Source organism: Lonchura striata, chromosome 11, assembly GCF_046129695.1.
Source record: "Lonchura striata isolate bLonStr1 chromosome 11, bLonStr1.mat, whole genome shotgun sequence".
Taxonomy (NCBI): domain Eukaryota; kingdom Metazoa; phylum Chordata; class Aves; order Passeriformes; family Estrildidae; genus Lonchura; species Lonchura striata.
Genome location: NC_134613.1, coordinates 16,119,354 through 16,139,260, shown reverse-complemented (window position 1 = coordinate 16,139,260; position 19,907 = coordinate 16,119,354). Strand labels below are relative to the sequence as shown.

Here is a 19,907-nt window from a genome sequence, read left to right as displayed (position 1 = left end):
AGTTGCATATCAGGTAGCAGAGAATCTGAAAAATATAAAAGCTAAACTGAAGACATCAACCTATTTTAAACTGGTGAGGAAAAATTAAGAATATTTTATACTGATCAGTAACTGGAAAAATGAACAGACCTGTTGTCTATCACTAACAAGGCAGTTTTGTCTTCTTATTCCAACTGCAATTCCAACTGGAATTAAAGGTGGGCAGAGGAGTAACTGTCTTGTGTAATAGTGAAAGGGCTGTCATCCAGTTGAAATTCCTGAGAGTGCCTCTTGATAGGGGGAAGTAGCATTTATAATTTGTTGTGCTGTGGAATGAAAGACAAGAGCTGTTCCAGAAAAAGGTAAAGATTAATGACCAAATTGCCATTCCTTCTTTGAGGATAGCTCTCTTAAGCCTTAAGTGTAATATTTGGGTTGTTTACTTTGCTGGACTGTTTTAAAATTTAAACTTGTAAGTTTGTGTCTCCTAGGGACAGATTTTAAAGACCCACAAAGGATAAGGAGGGATGCTTTGGTTTTTATGCCCCTCTACTTTTGTTGGTTTGGTTTGGTTTCTGCATCTGTGTTGTGAAATTGATGTGAAATGTGTTGTGTTCTGGCTTTTTTGTTTTAAAGGGATCTTTCTTTTCTCTGCAGGTATGGTGTCAGTCCTGAGAACATTATCCTGTATGGTCAGAGCATTGGTACTGTCCCTACAGTGGACCTGGCATCTCGGTACGAGTGTGCAGCTGTGATCCTCCATTCTCCCCTGATGTCTGGCTTACGGGTGGCTTTTCCTGACACCAGGAAAACCTATTGCTTTGATGCTTTCCCAAGGTATGTAACAGGGGGTTTCTGTACTCACCATTTCTATAGGTGTTTAGAAGGGACTGGTGGTGTAAATAGATACTGAGACTTGTATTTGTTCCTCCCTGAGGGGGCTGGATCTTCTAGGATTCTGATTTTGTGACCAAAACAAAGTCGCTGTCCCATTTTTTAGAAGATATTAAGCTTATTTTAAGAAGCTGTAGAACACTATATACAACTGGTTTTAAGATAAAACATTTGCTTTTATAGTCTAGTTTTCACAGGAAAAACAATTGCAACAGACCTGGAGTACCCAACTATTTGGGAATAGTAGAGGTCATGGGCACAGCAGATACTCTAGGAATCTTTCAGAACTTCTCATTTGTTCCAGTTTGAGTTATGGAAGACTATAGAAGGGGAAGCCAGTCTCTCTATAGCAGGGCAGGGGGAAGCACAGGTATAAAGCTTAGTGGTCCATGGAAGGGAGAAGATGAAACAGACACTCACTGAAGTCTTGATCAAAACTCAGCTTTACTTCAGAAATTCATGCTTGTGATAAGTATAGTAAGGAATGTTCATTGCATTTCTTTGTTTTATTTTGGTTACAACAGATTAAAATTAGCAGCTGTGGGAGGCCGTAAAAATCCATATGCCAGAACAGCTAGAAGGAATGGTGATGAAGTATAGTGGCTCTCACAGTCCCCATGTTTAGAATCCTTTCAAACATATTATTAGTTAATTAATTGACTTGTTGGAGGTGCAGACTGAATTTGAAGCTCTTACACTCTAGCTCGTTCATCATCCTCAAACCTGAAATCCAATATTTACAAATGCTTCTGCAAGAGAGGAAAAAACAAAGCCTTAAACATAGCTCTGATTACAGAAGTAACAGTGATTAGCTGTTACCAGCCAAATCAAATAACAGTTTTAAAAAGAAGAGTGGGAAGGGGAACAGTGACAGCAGATGTGCTGTAGCACTTGAATATTTTGTTCTTGCCCTACTGAGCTGTTCATTGCTGTCAGTCTGACTTCCCTGGTACTGGGAGCAGTGAAAATAAACAGCAGTGCTCTTTGTGAATGTGTGCAGCTCAACTGTCTGTCTTCTCAGTGGGAAACAAAATAGTTCTGTGTGCACCTACAGTGAGTTGCTATTATGTGCATTTTATGTTGGGACTCCATGAGAATTTGGTTTCTGTAGATTTTTCTAGCTGCAGAGCTGTGTGGCTGAGAATACTAAGTAAGGCTAATGTGCAGTTTAAATACTGCTTTATGAGTTGCTGACTTGGCAATGGGACACCTTCCAATTTTCTGTAAAATATAAATAGTATCTGGCTTAATGGTCTGTGAATATATGTGAAAAAAAAAATGTTTTATTATATGAATACTGAAGTGAAAGGGGTTTCCTACAATAAAATAGAACTTAGTGTATAGCCACAAAAATTATGCATAAACATCTCTGTAGCTGTATGTAGCTGATAGATCTATTCCACCAGACCTCTCATGGGCTTAAAACTTCAGTTTATACAGCATATTGGTTGTAAAGTATTTACATTTGGCTATGATACTAATTTTAGGAGGAAAATTATGGGGAAAACAAAATCTGCATTATTCTGATGCCTCTTTTATGTTGGGATTTTTTTTTTTATTCAGCATAGTCGCACACATGTTAAATTCCACACAGGAAAAATGAAATAAAGCTGCATTTTAATTTTAAATAGTACCTTAAATGGCATGAAACTTGGAGTTTTTTTGAGAGCTATAGAGACAGAGACAGAAATGTATTTATACTCAGCTGTTCACTGGAGTACCAATGACAGTTCTCTAGACTGCTGAATGTTGAGGTTTGTGTGAGGCTTAGCACTTCAGTTTACATCTTATTAGTTAACTTTAAATTTTCATAAAACTTTTATGAACTTGTTTTTAAGTCAGGGTATGCTGGCATCTGTATTTTAAAAATATTTTTAAGCAGTCTTGATCATTTTGTAAAATCAATGGTCATGCCAAAATTGCATGCCTTCTCGTTTTTCAGTAGCAGGAAAATCCAAACACCTTTTATTAGCTACCATAAAGAAATAGATTTGTCCTCTCATAAAATTGAGTAGTACCAGCACTCATTTCTCCCCATTCCTCCATTTGTTGATGGAAGTGGAGCAGGTGGGTAGCTGAGAGTTCATTAGCACAGACTTGGAATCATTGGTAATTACCAGCATGAAATGGCTGGCTGGAGGTAAAAGCTGTGGCCTGCATGAGGAGAGTCAGAGAAAGCTGCTGTTCACTGCTTACAAGTTCCTGTGCTACCAGGATGATTCATAATTGGGGTTTTCTGGCCTGACCTCTTCAGTGGAAAGGTGCCTCTGTCACTCTTCTCTTCCCTCAGAACCCATTTTCCTGTGACAGGTAGTCTCAAGCTATATTGGTCTGCTGAAGGTAGCTGGACAAAAGGAAAAATATTACTCTAAAGCCACTTTGCAGTCACAGCTGGCAAAGAGGCTGGTTACATAAAGGAAAATCCTATGTGATTTCTCTGGTTTGCAGTTAAATATCCCTGTGTAATGCTCTTCTCCCACAGTTTTCTATTCCATTGTTTGAACTTAATCAATAAAACAGATTGTTTTCCTTTAGCTGAATCTGTCTGGGTTAAGATAGGTTCAAGCTCCATGAGCCAAAGATGGGTTTTTTTTGTGTGTTAATGAAATCTTATGACTGGAATGTCATTAATGAGTTCCTAATCTGTTAAATTGGAAGGTGATAATGTGTCATGTGAGAAGAGTGCCATGCTTGCAGAATGTCCCATGGAATCTTACTTGCCTCACAGTGCTTTATGTGGTAGATACAGTAGCTCTTTTGGTGGGGGATTTTTGGGTGCCAAACTTTATGTGCATGCTGCCCACTCAGACTTGTTGTTAGCACTGGTGGGATGGTGGTGATGGCAGTGCAAGCTCCTTTTTCACACGTGTGTTTTGGGAATGAGCCCTGTCCCATTTCACTTGCGCACAGTTCCAGTGGTCTGCAGCCATTTAAAAACATGCCGTGCTAACTGGGTTGTGTGTCAACAGTTAAGCTTGCTTTCTCTAATGATGTGAAACTGAAAGGCCCAAACTGAGCTATGTCTTTCTTTTCCTTCCCCCAGCATTGACAAGATCTCTAAAGTGACCTCTCCAGTGCTGGTCATCCACGGTACCGAAGACGAGGTGATCGATTTCTCCCATGGCCTGGCCATGTACGAGCGATGTCCACGAGCAGTAGAGCCCCTCTGGGTGGAAGGGGCTGGGCATAATGACATAGAGCTTTATGCACAGTACTTAGAGAGACTAAAACAGTTCATATCTCATGAACTTCCCAACTCCTGAAGAAGCCTACCTGATTTTACCTCAGTTACTGTGAACGGAAGAAATTACCTGGTTTTGCACATGCTTTAACTGGATAGCTGTAATAGCTTTATACTATGAAGAAATACCCTGTCTTGAGGGTGTTCTAATCAAACATCTGATGAAATTTGTCTTTTCTATCTGGAAATGATTCTACTAATGCACACAAATATGGTCAACTACTGTAATTCCAACAATTTTTAGCTTCATTGCCCTGAAGGAAGTGGGAATCCTAGCTGCTTATGGGGACACTTTTTACCTAGTGCTGTATTAATTGAAGATCAGTTTTCTCTGTCTCACTTCAGATCATTTATAATTCTGTCCTACAAAGACTTTTTCCCCGTTGTGTTCTCGGAGTGGAGAACACAACTGTTACGAGCTACAGCTTGTTCTGAACAATCATGGGTTCAATCTAAGGGAGTACTTTCTCTGTGAAGTTTCTAGCTGTATTGTAACTGGAAAGTTATTGTGATGAAGTTCCCCCTCCTCCCTTCTAGTGTTCTTTTGTTAACTTACTGATCTTCCCAAGTAAATTATTTAAATATACTTTTACCTGAAAATAAACAAACTACTATATGGGGCTAAACTCTGTAATGACCTCTCCATTAGTTGTATAAACATAACTGGAATATTCTTAAAGGATCTAGGGACAAAACTGCTTTTGTTTAAAAATAAATGTGTAAATTTACTACTAGAAAACTCATTTTAATATTCAGATTGTCTGAATAATAGCCATAACAGACATTTCCTTCTGTAAAGCATTCCTGTAGACTTTTTAAAAGTACTGTACATATTTGAATTTACATTGTGCATAGATTCTTAATTGGTAGTTTTAATTTAAGTCTAGTTACAATAAACTGCAAAATTCTGGTTTGTATATGATTGAATACATTTTGTTAAAATATGTTTTTATCCCTATATTATTTTGCTATTAAAGTTTTATAAAGTTTCCAGGACAAAAAAAAAATAGAATTTACACATTTATGTTTTGATGAATTATGTAACTAAATTTTCATTGAGCTGATCTTTTTAGTTTAGAAGTAATTTGATTCTTTGACACTGGAATCGCACAGATTATGCATCAGAAATGCAAAACACTTAAAAATTGTTACACTGCTAGGGTAGGTCTAATTTTTCCAAATTTAAAGGCCTTAAATGTACTGTAAGCCTCAGATTGTTGTATAAATTGATTGCGATTGATTGCAGTTTATGTCCTGTTGCTAGAGAGCAACACAGTGATTGTAATGGAATAAAGGATGCATGGATTAGAGCTTACTCAAGTTTGGAATCTTATTTGGTGCAGAATTTTCATACATAAGGGAAGTATAAAAGCACTACTTGATAGAGTAAGCTGGGTATGTAAATCAAATGTGCAAGAGGTTATGTTTAAATGGTGTTCAGCTGGTTCTAAGTAATGAAAAATCATGATTCATTGCCTGGAAGAAATATTTGAACATAGTTGTTATGAATTCTTCTAACAGGCCTGCAGTTAATTTTCAGTGCTACAAGTGTGCATTGTCTTTGATTATTGCCTTGGCCCTATTACTGCAAAAGGGGAAGAACTTGTATTTTCACTTCCAGTGAAATGAGGACACACATCCTGGTCCACATCACCCAGATCCTTAGACTCTGGATCTGGGCATCAGTGTTGTCTAGTTGTGACTTTTAACTGTCCCAAGCAGCAGGGCCCTCAGCAGTTCTTTTGGTGACTTTGCCAGCCAGAATTGTCAGGTTTTGCCTAATCACCACCTCAAGCTCAGCACTTCCCTCCTGTATTTTAAATAAATATTCAGATACTTGTCTGATTTTATATGTCTTTGTTGTAGCTTCATAAATCCACAATGATTTTCTTCCATTCCTACGTGTGTTCTTCCTGGGACTGTGGCCCAGTGGAAACCAAGCTGCTGTGTGTGGTACAGGTATTCAAGGTAGTGTTGAAAGGGTCAGCCTGTCCCTGTAGTGACTTGGGGATTTTTACCTAATTGGCTCTGGTTTTTTGGTATCCACATTGAACTTTGTGTTGTTCTGAAACCTCAGCCTGCAATGTTTCTTCTCCTCATGACCCTCTGTAGCTGCCCTTTAACAAACTGATATTTCTAACTGTTTCCCTATAAATTGACTTTTGATCATTACTTTTCCAACTCCTGAAGTCATTTTGTGACCCATCTTTTCATTTGCTTTTTTGCCAGTATTCCTCTGTTAATGTGAACCCTGAATATGAATTCAACATGGTTATTTATGTCCTGTGGTCTCTGCAGTTGCAGGAACAGTTCACGATGTCCTGACTGAACATGGATTTCCACTTGAACTATCTTTTATTTGCCTGAATTCCTGCTTAATTAATTCTCAGAGGGGCCTCAGTCTTCTGGCATCTGCATTGTCTGGTTTGGTTTTTGAAGTTCATCTGCATTAAACTAACACAGATGTTTTGTTCTTAATTAAAATGTTAATGGCCTATCATTGATCCACTGGTATGGATCTTCCCTCTCTTTTAATTTATTTACCTGTTTGTTCCCGTAAATAATTATCCTTGTAGCCCTATTCTCATCCAGTAGTTCTTAAATCAGTTCTGATTTTTTTATAATTTTCTGATGTATGCTCTGCACAAAAGAAATGCTAATAAGTGGGCTGCTTTGTATTGTAAGCTTGTGTCAAAGTTTCAAGCATTTCAAAACACTGCTGGTCAACCTTGGAACTATTAGTTGAAAAAATGTGGCAAAGTAATGAAGATGAAGTTTCATCCATGACAGTGAATTTCAGGTCCTCATTATTTTAAAGAAAAAAATGTTTTAAAAATTTAAAAAAATATTTTCATTTTTAAATTGTATGAAAGGGGATGATGTGAGGTTATGAAAAACTAATTTTGGGCTAAAAAAATAGCCTGTTCCAGCAAACTGCTAACATGCTGTAATTTAAATGTATAATGTGGGCCTTTACAAGAACTTGTTATGCATATTTTAGAGCTATCAAGGTGTCACTGTAAAATTGGCTCTGTGTGCCTGGATAAATTATGCAACGGGTCTCCCAAAGGTGTGAGCAATCACTAATATTTTATTGTTGATGGGGATGCTCTGTCCATTTTTCCTGTGTGATTGACTATTTTTGTTCATGTAGTGCAGCCACAGGTGATGTACAGTTTGTTTGCAGAAAGGTAAGATGTGGTACATCTGTTTACTACCAGTAGTTGTCTCGTGTTTGTACTTTGGAAAAGCCAGAGGAGAATATTTGTTACGGCTTCAAAGGTGTGGTTTTCCAAGGAGTCTGATATGTATCCTTTTAAAGTTTATGTAACTGTTAAAATTTAACTTGTGCTCACAGGGAGGCCTGGTACTTGTGTCGCCTCTGCTGCAGTTTTGTTCCTCGTTCTTCCATGTCACTCCTGTAACTTGTGCCAGCTCTGCTCGGGTGCTGACCCTGGAACTCTAAATACCCAAACCTGTATTTATGCTTAGCATTGTACACATCGATGAACTCTGTATTGCATTTGCTTTTTCTAAATGGTGCTAAACATAGAAACAGAGACCCAATGTACTTGTTTCCTCTGGTTATTCCTTCAGCCGGAAAACTTGATTGTTCTCACTTGGAAAAGGCTTTCTTCCCCAGGTCTATTCCTGTGAAAGCAAACTAATGATCTCAGTTAAGCCCATTTAACTAATTTCTGTATGTCCTATGTGGAACTCTCCAAACATTTTAGCTCTGAAATTTAGGTCCAATGTAGTCGTTTGTACTCCCACACTGGGTAAGGGTGGGGTGGCTCTTTGATGGTTTGTACTCCAGCACTGGGTAAGGGTGGGCACTCTGCTGTTGGGAATGAGGTCAGGCACAGAAACTCTCTCCTGGGTCTGTGTTGCTTTCCAAGTCCAGTGGTAATACTGAGGTTAGATGGGTGTGAATTTCAAAGCAGGAGATTGTACTTGGGTCTCATAGCTTTGGTACAACACTAAAAAGCAGGAGCTGTCCTTGTGGCAGGAGAGTGAGCCGCACTCCTTTGACTCCGCTGTTTTACAGATGAGTTTCTGCAGTAATCAAATTAATTCAGAAGGTGTATGGGTAACATACCTGCTGTCTTAAAAAGAAAGAACCTCCAAGAAGACCCATACACCATTAGTAGGTAAATTCTAAATTACTTTCTGGTTCCTGGAAGGGTAAAGGTGTTTTGGTCGGGGCTGGGAGCGCATCACGTCTCTTTCTGGAGTAAAACCGTGTGCGGGCTGCGCTCGCCCGGCGTGGGACGGGGCTGCGCTTGTCGCTCCGGAGGCTGGAGCATCCCCGCTGATCTGAGCTGTGCCCGCTGGTCTGAGCTGTGCCCGCTGGCCCGAGCTGTGCCCGCTGGTCTGGACTGTGCCCGCTGGTCTGGACTGTGCCCGCTGGCCCGGGCCAGCCGTAGCCCCTGTTGTGTCCTGGGGGATCGCCCTGGCCCCCGACCCTGCACCCAGCGGCGTTCGGGCTGCACTGCGTTCGGCGGGGCAATGGGGATGATGGGGATGGGGATGATGGGGGTGATGGTGATGGTGATGATGGGGGTGATGGTGATGATGGGGATGCTGAGTGCTGGGCAGCAGGCGCAGGGCGGAGGGCGAAGGCGCTGCCGCAGCCCCGGCAGGGCGGGGGCCCTGCTGCCAGCCCGGGCTGGCCCGGGAGAGGAGGAGGAGGAGGCTGGATCGGCTGGATCCAGCGGAGCCGCTGGATCTGAGCCTTGCTTTATCAGCAGAAGCAGCGGAAGGAGCACACGCCTCTGCATTACACTTGGGCTTCAAGACAAATGTAGGTGGCTTGGTTTGCTGTACCTCTGTGTGGGTCTTTCGTTTATTTCCTCCTTTTGTTTCTAGGACTTATTAGTTTAAGAGCTGCTTTAAACTAAGAAGACACCAATCCATAGTTTTGCTTATCCTAAATGACGTTTTTCATGGCCGTTTGTTCTTGGAACTTGCAGATCTGCTAAAAGATTTAACATCACTTACATTTCAAGTGACACCACTGTAGCAGTGCCATTAGGAATGCTTTAGACCTGCCCTTTGGATCTTTCCCTTTGCCTCAGACCTGGTTCAGTGGGACGGCAGCATCCTCCTCTGGATGGACCATCTGTAAAATATAACTGCTAGGACTAAACTAAGTAATGCACTGTTATATTCCAGGGATGAGTTATAGCCATGAATGTGCATTTTGATACATGAAATTCCAACATATTAATAGAACACTTAGGTAATACAATTACAACAGGCAAGAAATCCCCTGGACCCTAAGTCACAACTACCTGAAGTTGGTAACTTTAATCTTGAATCAAATAAATAACAATCCTGAAGCTTCTCAAACATGCTGATCTGGGATGCCCCTCTAGGAAATAGAAAAACAGTCTAAAAAAATTTGTTCTTGCTTGGAAATGGAAGGGAAAGCTTCAGGCACATTCCAGGGATCCCAGGACATGACCTCCAGCCTTCAGCAGTATGCTGTTACATTAAAACATTCACCATTTCAAACACTCTTGGCAGGATGCCGCTGAGTTTTGGGTTCCTTGTCCCTTTTAATTATCAGAGTTTTCTTTTGTGTTTATCATGAAGTCCCAGCCTACTTATGTTGCATGTAATTGCTTTATTGATCCATTCCTGGAGTGTAAATTGAACCTTTGGGCTCAGCCTGGAGGAAGGAGAGCTGGATAGGGGCACTGCTTTGGAAGAAAATTTAAGCTCCATAGAGTCCCAGCTGTCCCTTACAGCACCTTTTATCAACAGGATGAAGTTGCTGTGGCCTTTGAGCAGCCATAGCTTCACCTGGGTACACCAGAGTAATGGCTTTAATCAGCAGGCAGAGACAAGGAACAGCTAGAAAGCAAAACAGAACCTTTAAACCAATTTTATACCTGTTGGAAAAATAGAATCTGTGCTGGACTCTGGGACTGGACCAAAAGTGCAAATGGCTCAGTGGGAATGTAGAAGTTTCCTTCCCTAATCAAGTATAAAAATGTCTTTACCAAAAATAACAACTTGAACAACTTTTAAAATGTTTTTTTTAGAAAATTAATACAGAATAGTAAATTTTCTTTTGGTGATTGGGTTTTTTTTGGGAGGAGGGAAATTATGCAATCTGAGTGTTTTTATGAATAATGAAGATAGTTTTCCTGAGCATTAAAGAGTACTTTAAATGAAAAGGTATATATAAGCATTATTGTGTTTTATTACCTAAAATCTATTTCTCATACATCTCTTGATATGACCTGTTGAAATATTTAGTGTTTGTCCAAGTGGTGCAGTGGTCTGTAGCCAGGGCTGCAGCAGAACATCCATAAATGTACTTATGTACACATATATATTTTGAGGAAACAAACTCTCTGGGATTCTTTGTTGTTTATGTGTAATAGGCTCACTGTATTTATAATTATTTCAGAACATAGCCTGAATCCTAGAAGTTCTCTGTGGGACATGGATTATGAAAGCCTGTTGCACAGTAAGGAAAACCTTCCTGGGACTGTGGACTCTTACAAACCCTCCAGCCTGTTCAGAAGCAGCTCTTTCTTGAGTTAGCACAGGAGAAGTTTGCTAAGTCAGACCTTGGGCCAGAAGCCACAAGAAAAACACTTGTCCTGTGAAGTATTCCTTAAACCCTAGAGATATACTTTAGTGGATACGTTTGGACCTAGCTTGGCCTGGAATCTCTCTTGGTTTTGCAGCTGTAATCAAAATGTCAACCTGCTTGCTCAAAATTTACATCAGTGTCCTCAAGGTGATCCAGCACAAGGTGAAGCTGTTCTTGCTGTACAAGATGCTGCAGCTGCTCAGGAATGTGGGAGTGTCTCAAGGCCAGCAGGCTGAGGCCTTCTCTCTGCTCCAGAAGCAAATGATTAAACCAAGAAAAATGCCAATAAAGCCCAAAGAGGAACTGGAAGATACACAAGGAGGAGATGTGAGTTAGGTATCTCAAACACTTTCTGGTGCTGGCTGACAGGAACGGCGGGGCGGGTGAGGGGTGGGCACTCCTGGTGCAGCCTGGTAGGGGTGGGTCCTGTGCTGTGCCAGGAACTGCACTCAGCACTCGGGCTGAGAGACAGCTGGGCCTGGGCAGGATCAGTGAAGGAAGGGCAGGATCGACAGAGGATGGGCAGGACCAGTGAAGGATTGTCAGGATAAATAGAGGATGGGCAGGCTCCACAGAGGATGGGTAGGTTCTGTGGAGGATGGGCAGGATAAGTGGAGAATGGCCAGAACCCCTGGAAGATTGGCAGGACCAGTGAAGGATGGCCAGGACTGCTGGAGGATGGTCAGCACCGCTGGAGGATGGGCAGGACCTTTGCAGGACGGGCAGGAGCAGTGAAGGATGGGCAGGACCACTGGAGGATGGGCAGCACTGCTGGAGGATGGGCAGGGTCACTGGAGGACGGGCAGGACCACCGGAGGATGGGCAGGGCCAGTGCAGGACAGGCAGGACCAGTGCAGGACGGGCAGGACCACCGGAGGACGGGCAGGACCACCGGAGGATGGGCAGGATCAGTGCAGGACGGGCAGGACCAGTGCAGGATGGGCAGGACCACCGGAGGACGGGCAGGACCAGTGCAGGACGGGCAGGACCACCGGAGGACGGGCAGGACCAGTGCAGGATGGGCAGGACCACCGGAGGACGGGCAGGACCACCGGAGGATGGGCAGGATCAGTGCAGGACGGGCAGGACCAGTGCAGGACGGGCAGGACCAGTGCAGGACGGGCAGGACCACCGGAAGATGGGCAGGACCACCGGAGGACGGGCAGGATCTTTGGGGGTCGCTCCGGCCGCGCGGGCTCCGGCCGGGCCGTGGGGCAGCGGCTGGGCAAGGGCGCCGCCTCCCGGCCGCCCGCGGCTCTGCAGGGACGGTCGGCCCCGTGTCCCCCCGTGTCCCCATCGTGTCCCCCCGTGTCCCCCCGTGTCCCCCCGTGTCCGTGTCCCTGGGGGCTCCGGGCTCCCACACTGGAGTCGGAGCTGGCGCTGCCCCTGCGGCGAGCCCTGCGCTGCCGGAGTTATCCCGCGGCGCCTCCGCAGTCCGTGGGAACGAGGTGCTGTCCAGGGGATGCTGCCTCCGCTCCTCCTTCCTCTCCCGAAGGAAACAGGAAACCGCCCAGCGAGGGAGTGTGCCCGGGAAAAAAATCACAGAGGAGAACCCTCCCTGCGCTCCTGTGCCAGAGCTGAGTCCCTGGACAGGGATGTCCGTGCCCTGCGAGTCACTTCCCGCTGGCCACTCACTCAGATTCTTGGTTCTCTGCCCTGGCCTTACCATGAAGGTCTCAGCCATCGATACCTGCTGTTGGACGCTCCAGCTGTGTTTGTAGGCAAAGCATCGCAATCGCTGCGGCGTGCCAAGACACGGCACGGCCGAGGTTGTCTCGTCCCTGGCAGCCCATTACAGAAAATGACCCAATTTTGTTTGTTAGGAGGGTAAACTGCGGTTTATAACCTACAATAGCACCCACAGGAGGGTTGGTTATTTTTGTGAGGAAGAGTTACACCAGGCGTATGTTGGAGGCAGTGAGTGTTAGTCATGATTTCTCATTTGCAGGTGTGAGGTTGTTTGGGAGTGTTCTCACACTGTGCATGCATCCTGTAACAGAGAGTTGTGCTGCTGCAAAACAGAAATCAGCTTGGAAAAATGAAATCTAAAGAGTGAAAAGGAAAGAGTTTAGCTTCCAAGCACCACTCTACAGATAGCAATGGGGGCTTCTATGTTTACTTCAAAAAGAGACAGCAATCTTTAGAAAACAGGGTGATATGTTCAGTCCCTTTTAGTCTGAAATTTTCTTCCTCAGGCTAGTGAAAACGTAATATGGAGTGAAATGGCACTGAATTCTTTAACCTGAGAGTAGTTGTCTCAAAAATAAAAATCAAACTAGTCTATTTATGGCTTAAAAAAAGAGAGGAAATGCCTTTAATGGATTTAAACAGTACTCACACCTTCAAGATTTTAGTTGCTCTTTCAGAAAAAGTCCCAGGTAAGCAGCAGTGACTTTGGCTTTGCTGATTGTTCTGTAAGGCCTACACAAAGCTTAGCACTAATGAAAGTGTTCTACATTTACCTCTACTATGTTAGATTAATTATTGATGCCTTTTATTTAGATTGAAAGTTCATGAAATCTTTTGCATGAGGTAAATATTTTAAATAATGGTGTATGAGATTTCTAGGACCCTGGCAGATGTAAAAGGCTCGCGTCCTCTAAGCAACATTGAGGTCAGAGAATTTAGTGTGTTTTAAGACAAAATACTCTTCTTGTCTTGCCTTGCCTGAAACATCCACCAGTAGATAACTTTTTCTTTAAAAACTGAGTGAAGCCTCCTATACTTCTGGTAACAGCTCTGTGCTGCCATGACCTGCATTCATATGTGTCATATTCAGATAAAGAGGAGGCACTAAGCTGACTAATGCTGCTTTTTTGGAAGGAAAATGACAAAAGCTATTTGAGACAGGAATAGAAGTGCCAGCACTAAATGACAGATGAACAGCTGGTAGCAAAGGTGGCAGCTCTAGCATTTCCCTCTATGGAGTATTGAAACAAGGGAGTGTTATCTGGATTTATTTTCCTGGCCTGGATGTTTATCTTCAGATTCAGTAATTCTCTGTGTCCCAGGACCAGGTATAAGAGAGTGGATGGGTTTTGTTGGGCACAAGTGAATGTTGCTCCCTTACCAGAGCTGCTGTCTGGAGCATGGGGCATGGGGTTGTGCACCTCACCCACCCCCTCTGCTTCCAGTCTGTTCCCATATTTTGTCTGACAGCACTTGTTCCTTATTAACATGACTATAGCATCTTTGTGCCCTCTGTCAGAAGAAATCCTGCACCAGAATAAATTTCAGAGGTGACAGATTGGAACAGTTTGACCAGATGATGGCACACAAATGTCTCTGTGGCTCTGCACCTCTTTGGCTTTGGCGCTGGGCAGCAGTAGTGGCTGGAACCATTGCCTACCCACTTCTGGCTTGTCCTCTCGGGATGCTGCGCTCCCGAGTGGAGATGAGGGATTATGACCCTGGGGGAGAGAGGCTGTGGCTGCAGTAAAGCAGATACCTGGATTTATGTGTCATCCAGAAGGCCAGTTGTGCTGTATTTCAGAGTCTATGAAAAAACCTGATGTTGGAGTTCATGGAAAACAAACCAGTGTGTGATAGTCAGTGCCAGGTGTGACGGTGTGACAAGTGCCATGGCCACTGAGACTGGAACCTTCCAAGCCAGGAAGGCAGTCTCAGCACATGGGGGTTTTGTGTCTGTTTTGTCCGAGCAGTTTCTCTTCCTCTTCCACTCACTGCAGACTCTGAGCACAGGTTGATGGGGGGTGAAGTGGCAAATACCTCTCTGCTCAGCCGCTATCAAGGGAGATTTGCAGCTGCTGGGTTACAGTGTCGTCCATAGATCTGCCAGACACAGAACGGTACAGGGTGAAACACCCCCACGAGAAGGGGCCAGAGGGGTCAGCTGCCTCCCAAGAAGAACCACGGCATGCCAAGCCCCGCTTTGGGACTTCGGGAGCTGGGGACTGGGGTGCCTCAGCCCTCTGCCCTTGCAGAGACGGCAGGCACCAAGCTGCATCCTTTGCACAGGGCGGGTCAGCACAGAGCCGCGGGGAGCCCGGCAAGGAGCCCGCTGTCCCCGGAGCTCGGCGAGACCTCTCGGTGCGGGCAGCGGGGCATCGGGGCGCCGGTCCTAGATATACGTCCAGGCTGGAGGGAACGTCCCCGGCTGGGAGGAGCCAGCGGCGGAGCCGCTGTAAACAGTGCGGGCACCGCCAGCGGTTGGGAGATGGATATAAAAAGGGAGGCGGAGGGGAGGCAGCCCGAGCGGCGGAGCGGGAGCTGCCTGCGCCTGCCTGCCCCTGCCCTGCCCGTCCCGCCCGAGCGGCAGCTCCGAGAGGCTGCGGGCAGAGTCCACGGTCGGCGCTGTCGGGACAGGTAAGCGTCTGCAGCCGAGCTCGGGAGCCGCGGTGCCGCTCGTCGGGCGGCCGCTGGTCCGCGCCGCGCCGGCTCCCCCTGGCCGCGCTGCCGCCGCGCTGTGCGAGAGCGAACGGGGCTCTGCTTGCGCCGGTGCGACGTTAAGGGAAGGGGGAAAAGGAGAAAAAGACAAAACCCAACGAAACCAAAACACATCCCAAGCAAAATGTGTCTTTTGGCGGCTCCGTGCGAAGTCGCGGCGCACGTGTTGCGGCCGGGGGCGGCCCCGGGCTGCGGGACCGCCCGGGACGCGCCGACCGCGGGGAGCGCCGGGGAGCCCCGGGGAGCCGCGGCTCCTCCTGCCCTTCGCACCGGAGCCGGAGCCGGTGCCGGAGCCGGTGCCGCCGTGGGACGCGTCGTGGAGCAGCGATCGGCCGCAGCATCAGGTCGGTACCGCGCCCTCCGCGCCCCCTCGCCCCGCCGACCCCGCCGCCGCTGCCGCCGCCCGTTTCTTGCAGGGCCCTGCCCGGACGCCGCCCGCACCTCGCCCCGTGGCGACCCGGCTCCCACACCTGCCGGGCTGGCCCGGGCTGCGCCTCGAGGGCTCCGCCGCCCTCCGCCACGGAGGTAAGCGGGGCGCCGCCCGCCCCGGAGCCCGGCTGCTGCGGGGATGTCCCGGCCGTGCCCGCCGGCACCTCCCGGCCCGGCGGTGCGCGCCCCCAGCCCGTCCGCTCCCCTCGCCACCAGGGCAGCTGGTGTTCGCCGACCGCCCCCACGGGCCGCCCATCACCCTGCGGATCCTCTGCATCCTCATCCGCGACGGCGAGGAGCTGCACATCGGCTCGGAGCGCTGCCCCTAAGGCTCGCGGGCCACCCGCTCGCTGTACGGGCGAGCCGACGGGGCGGCCCCGGAGCGCTGCGGGCAGAAGTTGGTGGGCGTGGGTCGCCCCTTCCGGAGCCGCACCCGGGCCCTCCTGGACAGAACGCTGCATCCCGGCCGGCTCCGCCACGGCCCCGACTGCTCCGAGAGGCGCTGGCGCTCAACCTGCGCCTCCCCGACGGCGGCACGGCGGCTGCTGGCGGGGCCGCTTCCACAGCTCCCACAGCCACTGCGGCCCGGCTCGGCTCTCCTGGCCCGGCAGCCCCGGCAGGTGGTGGCGGCCGCCCTGGGGAGACGCGGCCGCTGCCGCGGGACCGCCCGGGCGGCGCCTTCACCGTCCGCCCGCGCCGCAGGTGAGGCGGGGGCGGCAGCGGCCGGGCGGGAGCGGAGCCACCATGGACAGCTCCGCGCCGCCGGGGGCTCGGCCCGACCGCGGGGCGGAGCGGGGCTCGGCCCGACCGCGGGCGGGGGGCGGCGGTACCGGGGGATGCGGCGGGTACCGGGGGATGAGGTGGGTACCGGGGGATGAGGTGGGTACCGGGGAATGCGGTGGGTACCGGGGGATGAGGTGGGTACCGGGGGATGCGGTGGGTACCGGGGGATGAGGTGGGTACCGGGGGATGCGGCGGGTACCGGGGGATGCGGTGGATACCCGAGGGGATGCGGTGGGTACCTGGGGGTATGCGGTGGGTACCGGGGAATACAGTGGGTACCGGGAGATCCGGCGGGTACCGGGGGATGCAGTGGGTACCTGGGAATGCGGTGGGTACCGGGGAATACGGTGGGTACCGGAGGATGCAATGGGTACCGGGGGATGCGGTGGGTACCCGGGGGGAATATGCACTGGGCCACCCGTGCCAGAGGGAGGGGAGCTGTGCCATGCTGCACGCTCCCTCCTGCCCAAGTTCTCTGCAGGGTGGAGGGCTCGGTGTATCATCAGTTTGCTCCTTCCTTGTCTCCTTCAGGCAGTCCTGGCTGGGGATTTTCGGAGTGGATAAGCTTTCCAGAGCAGAAGATAAGCAGGAGTATAATGAGAATGGAGCAACGGGGTTAGCCATAGCCCAAAGAGATTTCCTCACATACGACGGCACCTGTTTTACTGTTACTGCTTTCAATGGATGGATAAAAGGTTCAGTCTTCCCTGAGAATTTATTCTGTTGCTTTGCTCTGCTTTTCCTGTGTGGCTGCTGTGAATCTGAACAGTGCAATGATAATTATGCCATAGTCTTTGGCTCCAGTGGATGTTGACCAAGCTAACAGAAGTATTCTCTAAAAATAATGTTTAGCTTTCTACAAAGCGATGGCACTAACATATTTAATGGCTAGAGAACTTCTATCATGCAAAGGATTATCTAGATCAAAATTAAATCAGTATGCTCTTCATCTAACTGCATGATCCTGCCACGTGCAGCTGTAAAAATAATTGATTGCTTCATTTTTCAGGCGTGCCTCATAGTGGATTTAAAGTGGAAATGTCCAGAGGAATAATTATTCATCTGATGGATGAGGTTACAAGTTGGTTACCTGGTGACCTGGTATCGCCACTGCCAGTACAGATTATTTTATGCATCGGCCTGAAAAGCTTAATCTCCTTCCTTGTCCAAGGAAAAACAGTCAAGTGAAAATTGATGGTATGAAATAGTTTTATCAGGGTACTAATTTGTGATAAATATTTACATTGTCTTGACTTTTACATTCTACATTTACTTGTCTTTTTAAGTAGATTTTGTCCCATAAACACAAGGGTGCATATGAGAGCTGAAGGCCCTAATTTTATTTTGGAGTTTGAAAGTTTTACCAGAGGCAGCAGTCCTTTGTAGCAGCCTCTGGGATGAGATACTAAAATCTGGCATGTCCCCAGACTTGGTGATTGTTTAAATGAAAGGTGTGCACTTGCTCAGAACAATTCAGTAAAAAAGATGCTGTGCTCATCCTGAATAATAAGTTTTCTGGTTTCCACAGGCAGCCAAATTTGTCTCCACATTAGAGAGTCATAGGTGGTGTTGATATGAAGCAGAAGTTGGTTTTCTGACCAGAAATATACTTATTTGAGGAGAAATGGAAGACTCCTGTTATGGACAATATCAACGCCAGTTTTTCTCTTTTTGATGCATTTGGAGGGCACATTAAAGTGAGTAATTTTTAATACATTTGCTTGTAGGTGGTTTCAGATAGTTCCTTTCCTGGTTTGTGAACAAGCAATATAAAGCATCAAATTACCATTTTGTGTGTGGGAAAAAGTATATTTGCCTATGAAAAAGGGGGAAATTTGTTAGCCTGTCTTGCAAAACTAGACTTGCAATGAGACATTTTCTTCATTATATCTCCCTTCGAGGGGGATTCCCTTCGAGGGGACTCTTTGGTAACATCGCTGTCAGTAGGGCCCATGCAAAATTACTCCATGAGATGTCACTGAAGGAATTGTGGTTCCTGCAGAGCAAACCTGCTGCCTCCCTGGCTCAGAGAAGTGCTGGGTCTCTCTCACCCTGTTGTGCTTTGCCTCCTCTTGGATGTCTCACATGTTCTGGGGGCAGCCTTGCTCTTGCAGGGGCTTTGTGTAAAGTTGCTCCTGCACCAGGCGGTGGAAACTGAGGAGCTGTGCAGGTCTGGGCTAAAATCACTCAGAGGAGAAGCTGCCAGGAAATCGAGCCTGGTGGCAAATGCTCTCCCCTTTCTGCAGTTGGCAGGAGCACCGTGTCTGTCACTGCTATTGCTAAACACTGCACATGCTGCTTGGCAGCTGCTGCTTGGCAGCACCGTGCCTGGAGCTGTGCAGCTGCTGGCACATGGCTCTGCAGGTCCTGAGCTGCTGTGGGTGGAAACAGGGAGCTCACACTTCCTCCCGAGACCATGTTTCACTCTGCAAAAATATTGCCTAATGAGAGAGAAAAAAAGCCCAAACCTGTTTTTCTTTTTGTGTGTGTTTCTATTGTAACTCCTTACCTGGATCTACATTTGTCTCAACAGATCCTAAGGAATTTTAGCTCTGTTCACATGTCAGGAGTGGAACTAAAAAGCATGGGGCAACAGATCCTGGGCATTTTCACCTGGATGAGGATGTGGATGAGAGAGGAGGATATGAACATCCAGTGCACCTCAATAACCTGACTATCACCACTACTTCTCAGGGGGGACTCGTGGCCTTCTGGTAGGACACATATTTTATTATAACAAGTTCAGTTCTTTGCATAGCCAGGACTAAACAGCAAGAGCCATCTGTGATGCAAAGAGATATCAGAATATTGGAATAAGGCATCATTTTCCTAAGAAATGTCCTGACTTTGCCTTTGTTTGAGTTAAGACTTTCCTCTGGTAGTGCAGCTGTTTGAAATAAATGTCAGGTTCTCAGCACAGCCTAATTATTATCAGATCAGATATAGTGTGATTAGATACAGGGAAATCTTTGCCACAGTAATTCTGGACAGTTTGTGATAAAGGGAACTTTCATTTAAAATTAAAGCAGTGAAGTATAAATGGAACTGACTGAAGCAATAGACCTTTAATTTGCAATGATAAAAAAGACAGGGCTTGCAAGTCACAGTAACATGAAATATATCCCAAAATGTTCTTGTGACAGAGGGAATGAAACATGAACAGAACAGACCCAAATGATCACTTCAGTGCCAGGAAAGTCCTCAGGAACTTGGCTTTGACCTAGATCCTCACAAGGGCATTCTGAACTTAACAAAAAAGGTCACAACAAAAGCCATACATATCCCAGCTGGAAAAGTGATTCCTGCTCCAGCCCCAACATGTCCAGTTGCTGTGTGCTCTGCAGGACCCTGAGTGGTATTTTGGTGTCTGTGAGCATTTCCTCCTTCACTGGGTGGATGCTCAGGCTGACACCCCCTGACCTCCTGTGTTCTTCCTGACAACTTTTTCTCAGTCCTGTAAGGACTGAAAAAGCTGTGTAAGACACAAAATAGAGATGTGCTCCATGTGTGAAAGGGCCCCCTGAAATAATTTATTCATGAAAATGCGATGCAGGACCTGTACAA

General features: G+C 46.9%; 3 protein-coding genes across 10 annotated transcripts in view; all 3 read left to right on the top strand.

The window, feature by feature from the left end:
* Positions 1-7,681, top strand: part of ABHD17C (abhydrolase domain containing 17C, depalmitoylase) — a 31,656-nt gene extending 23,975 nt beyond the window's left edge. Inside the window, exons 2-3 of the mRNA XM_021537590.2 lie at positions 637-816; positions 3,917-7,681. Coding sequence (XP_021393265.1) covers positions 637-816; positions 3,917-4,136 — 400 coding nt within the window. The 3' untranslated portion in view covers positions 4,137-7,681. The remainder of the gene's footprint in view (positions 1-636; positions 817-3,916) is intronic.
* A 7,227-nt stretch (positions 7,682-14,908) lies between these two features.
* CEMIP (cell migration inducing hyaluronidase 1) overlaps positions 14,909-19,907 on the top strand; it is a 101,107-nt gene continuing 96,108 nt past the window's right edge. For both annotated transcript variants that reach the window (XM_021537589.3, XM_021537588.2), the window contains exon 1: positions 14,909-15,050. The gene's annotated coding sequence lies outside the window, so the exon portion shown is untranslated. The remainder of the gene's footprint in view (positions 15,051-19,907) is intronic.
* Positions 16,132-19,907, top strand: part of LOC144246952 (uncharacterized) — a 42,908-nt gene continuing 39,132 nt past the window's right edge. For all 7 annotated transcript variants that reach the window (XR_013340675.1, XR_013340672.1, XR_013340674.1 and 4 more), the window contains exons 1-5: positions 16,132-16,262; positions 16,875-17,038; positions 17,353-17,540; positions 17,872-18,040; positions 18,877-19,057. The gene's annotated coding sequence lies outside the window, so the exon portion shown is untranslated. The remainder of the gene's footprint in view (positions 16,263-16,874; positions 17,039-17,352; positions 17,541-17,871; positions 18,041-18,876; positions 19,058-19,907) is intronic.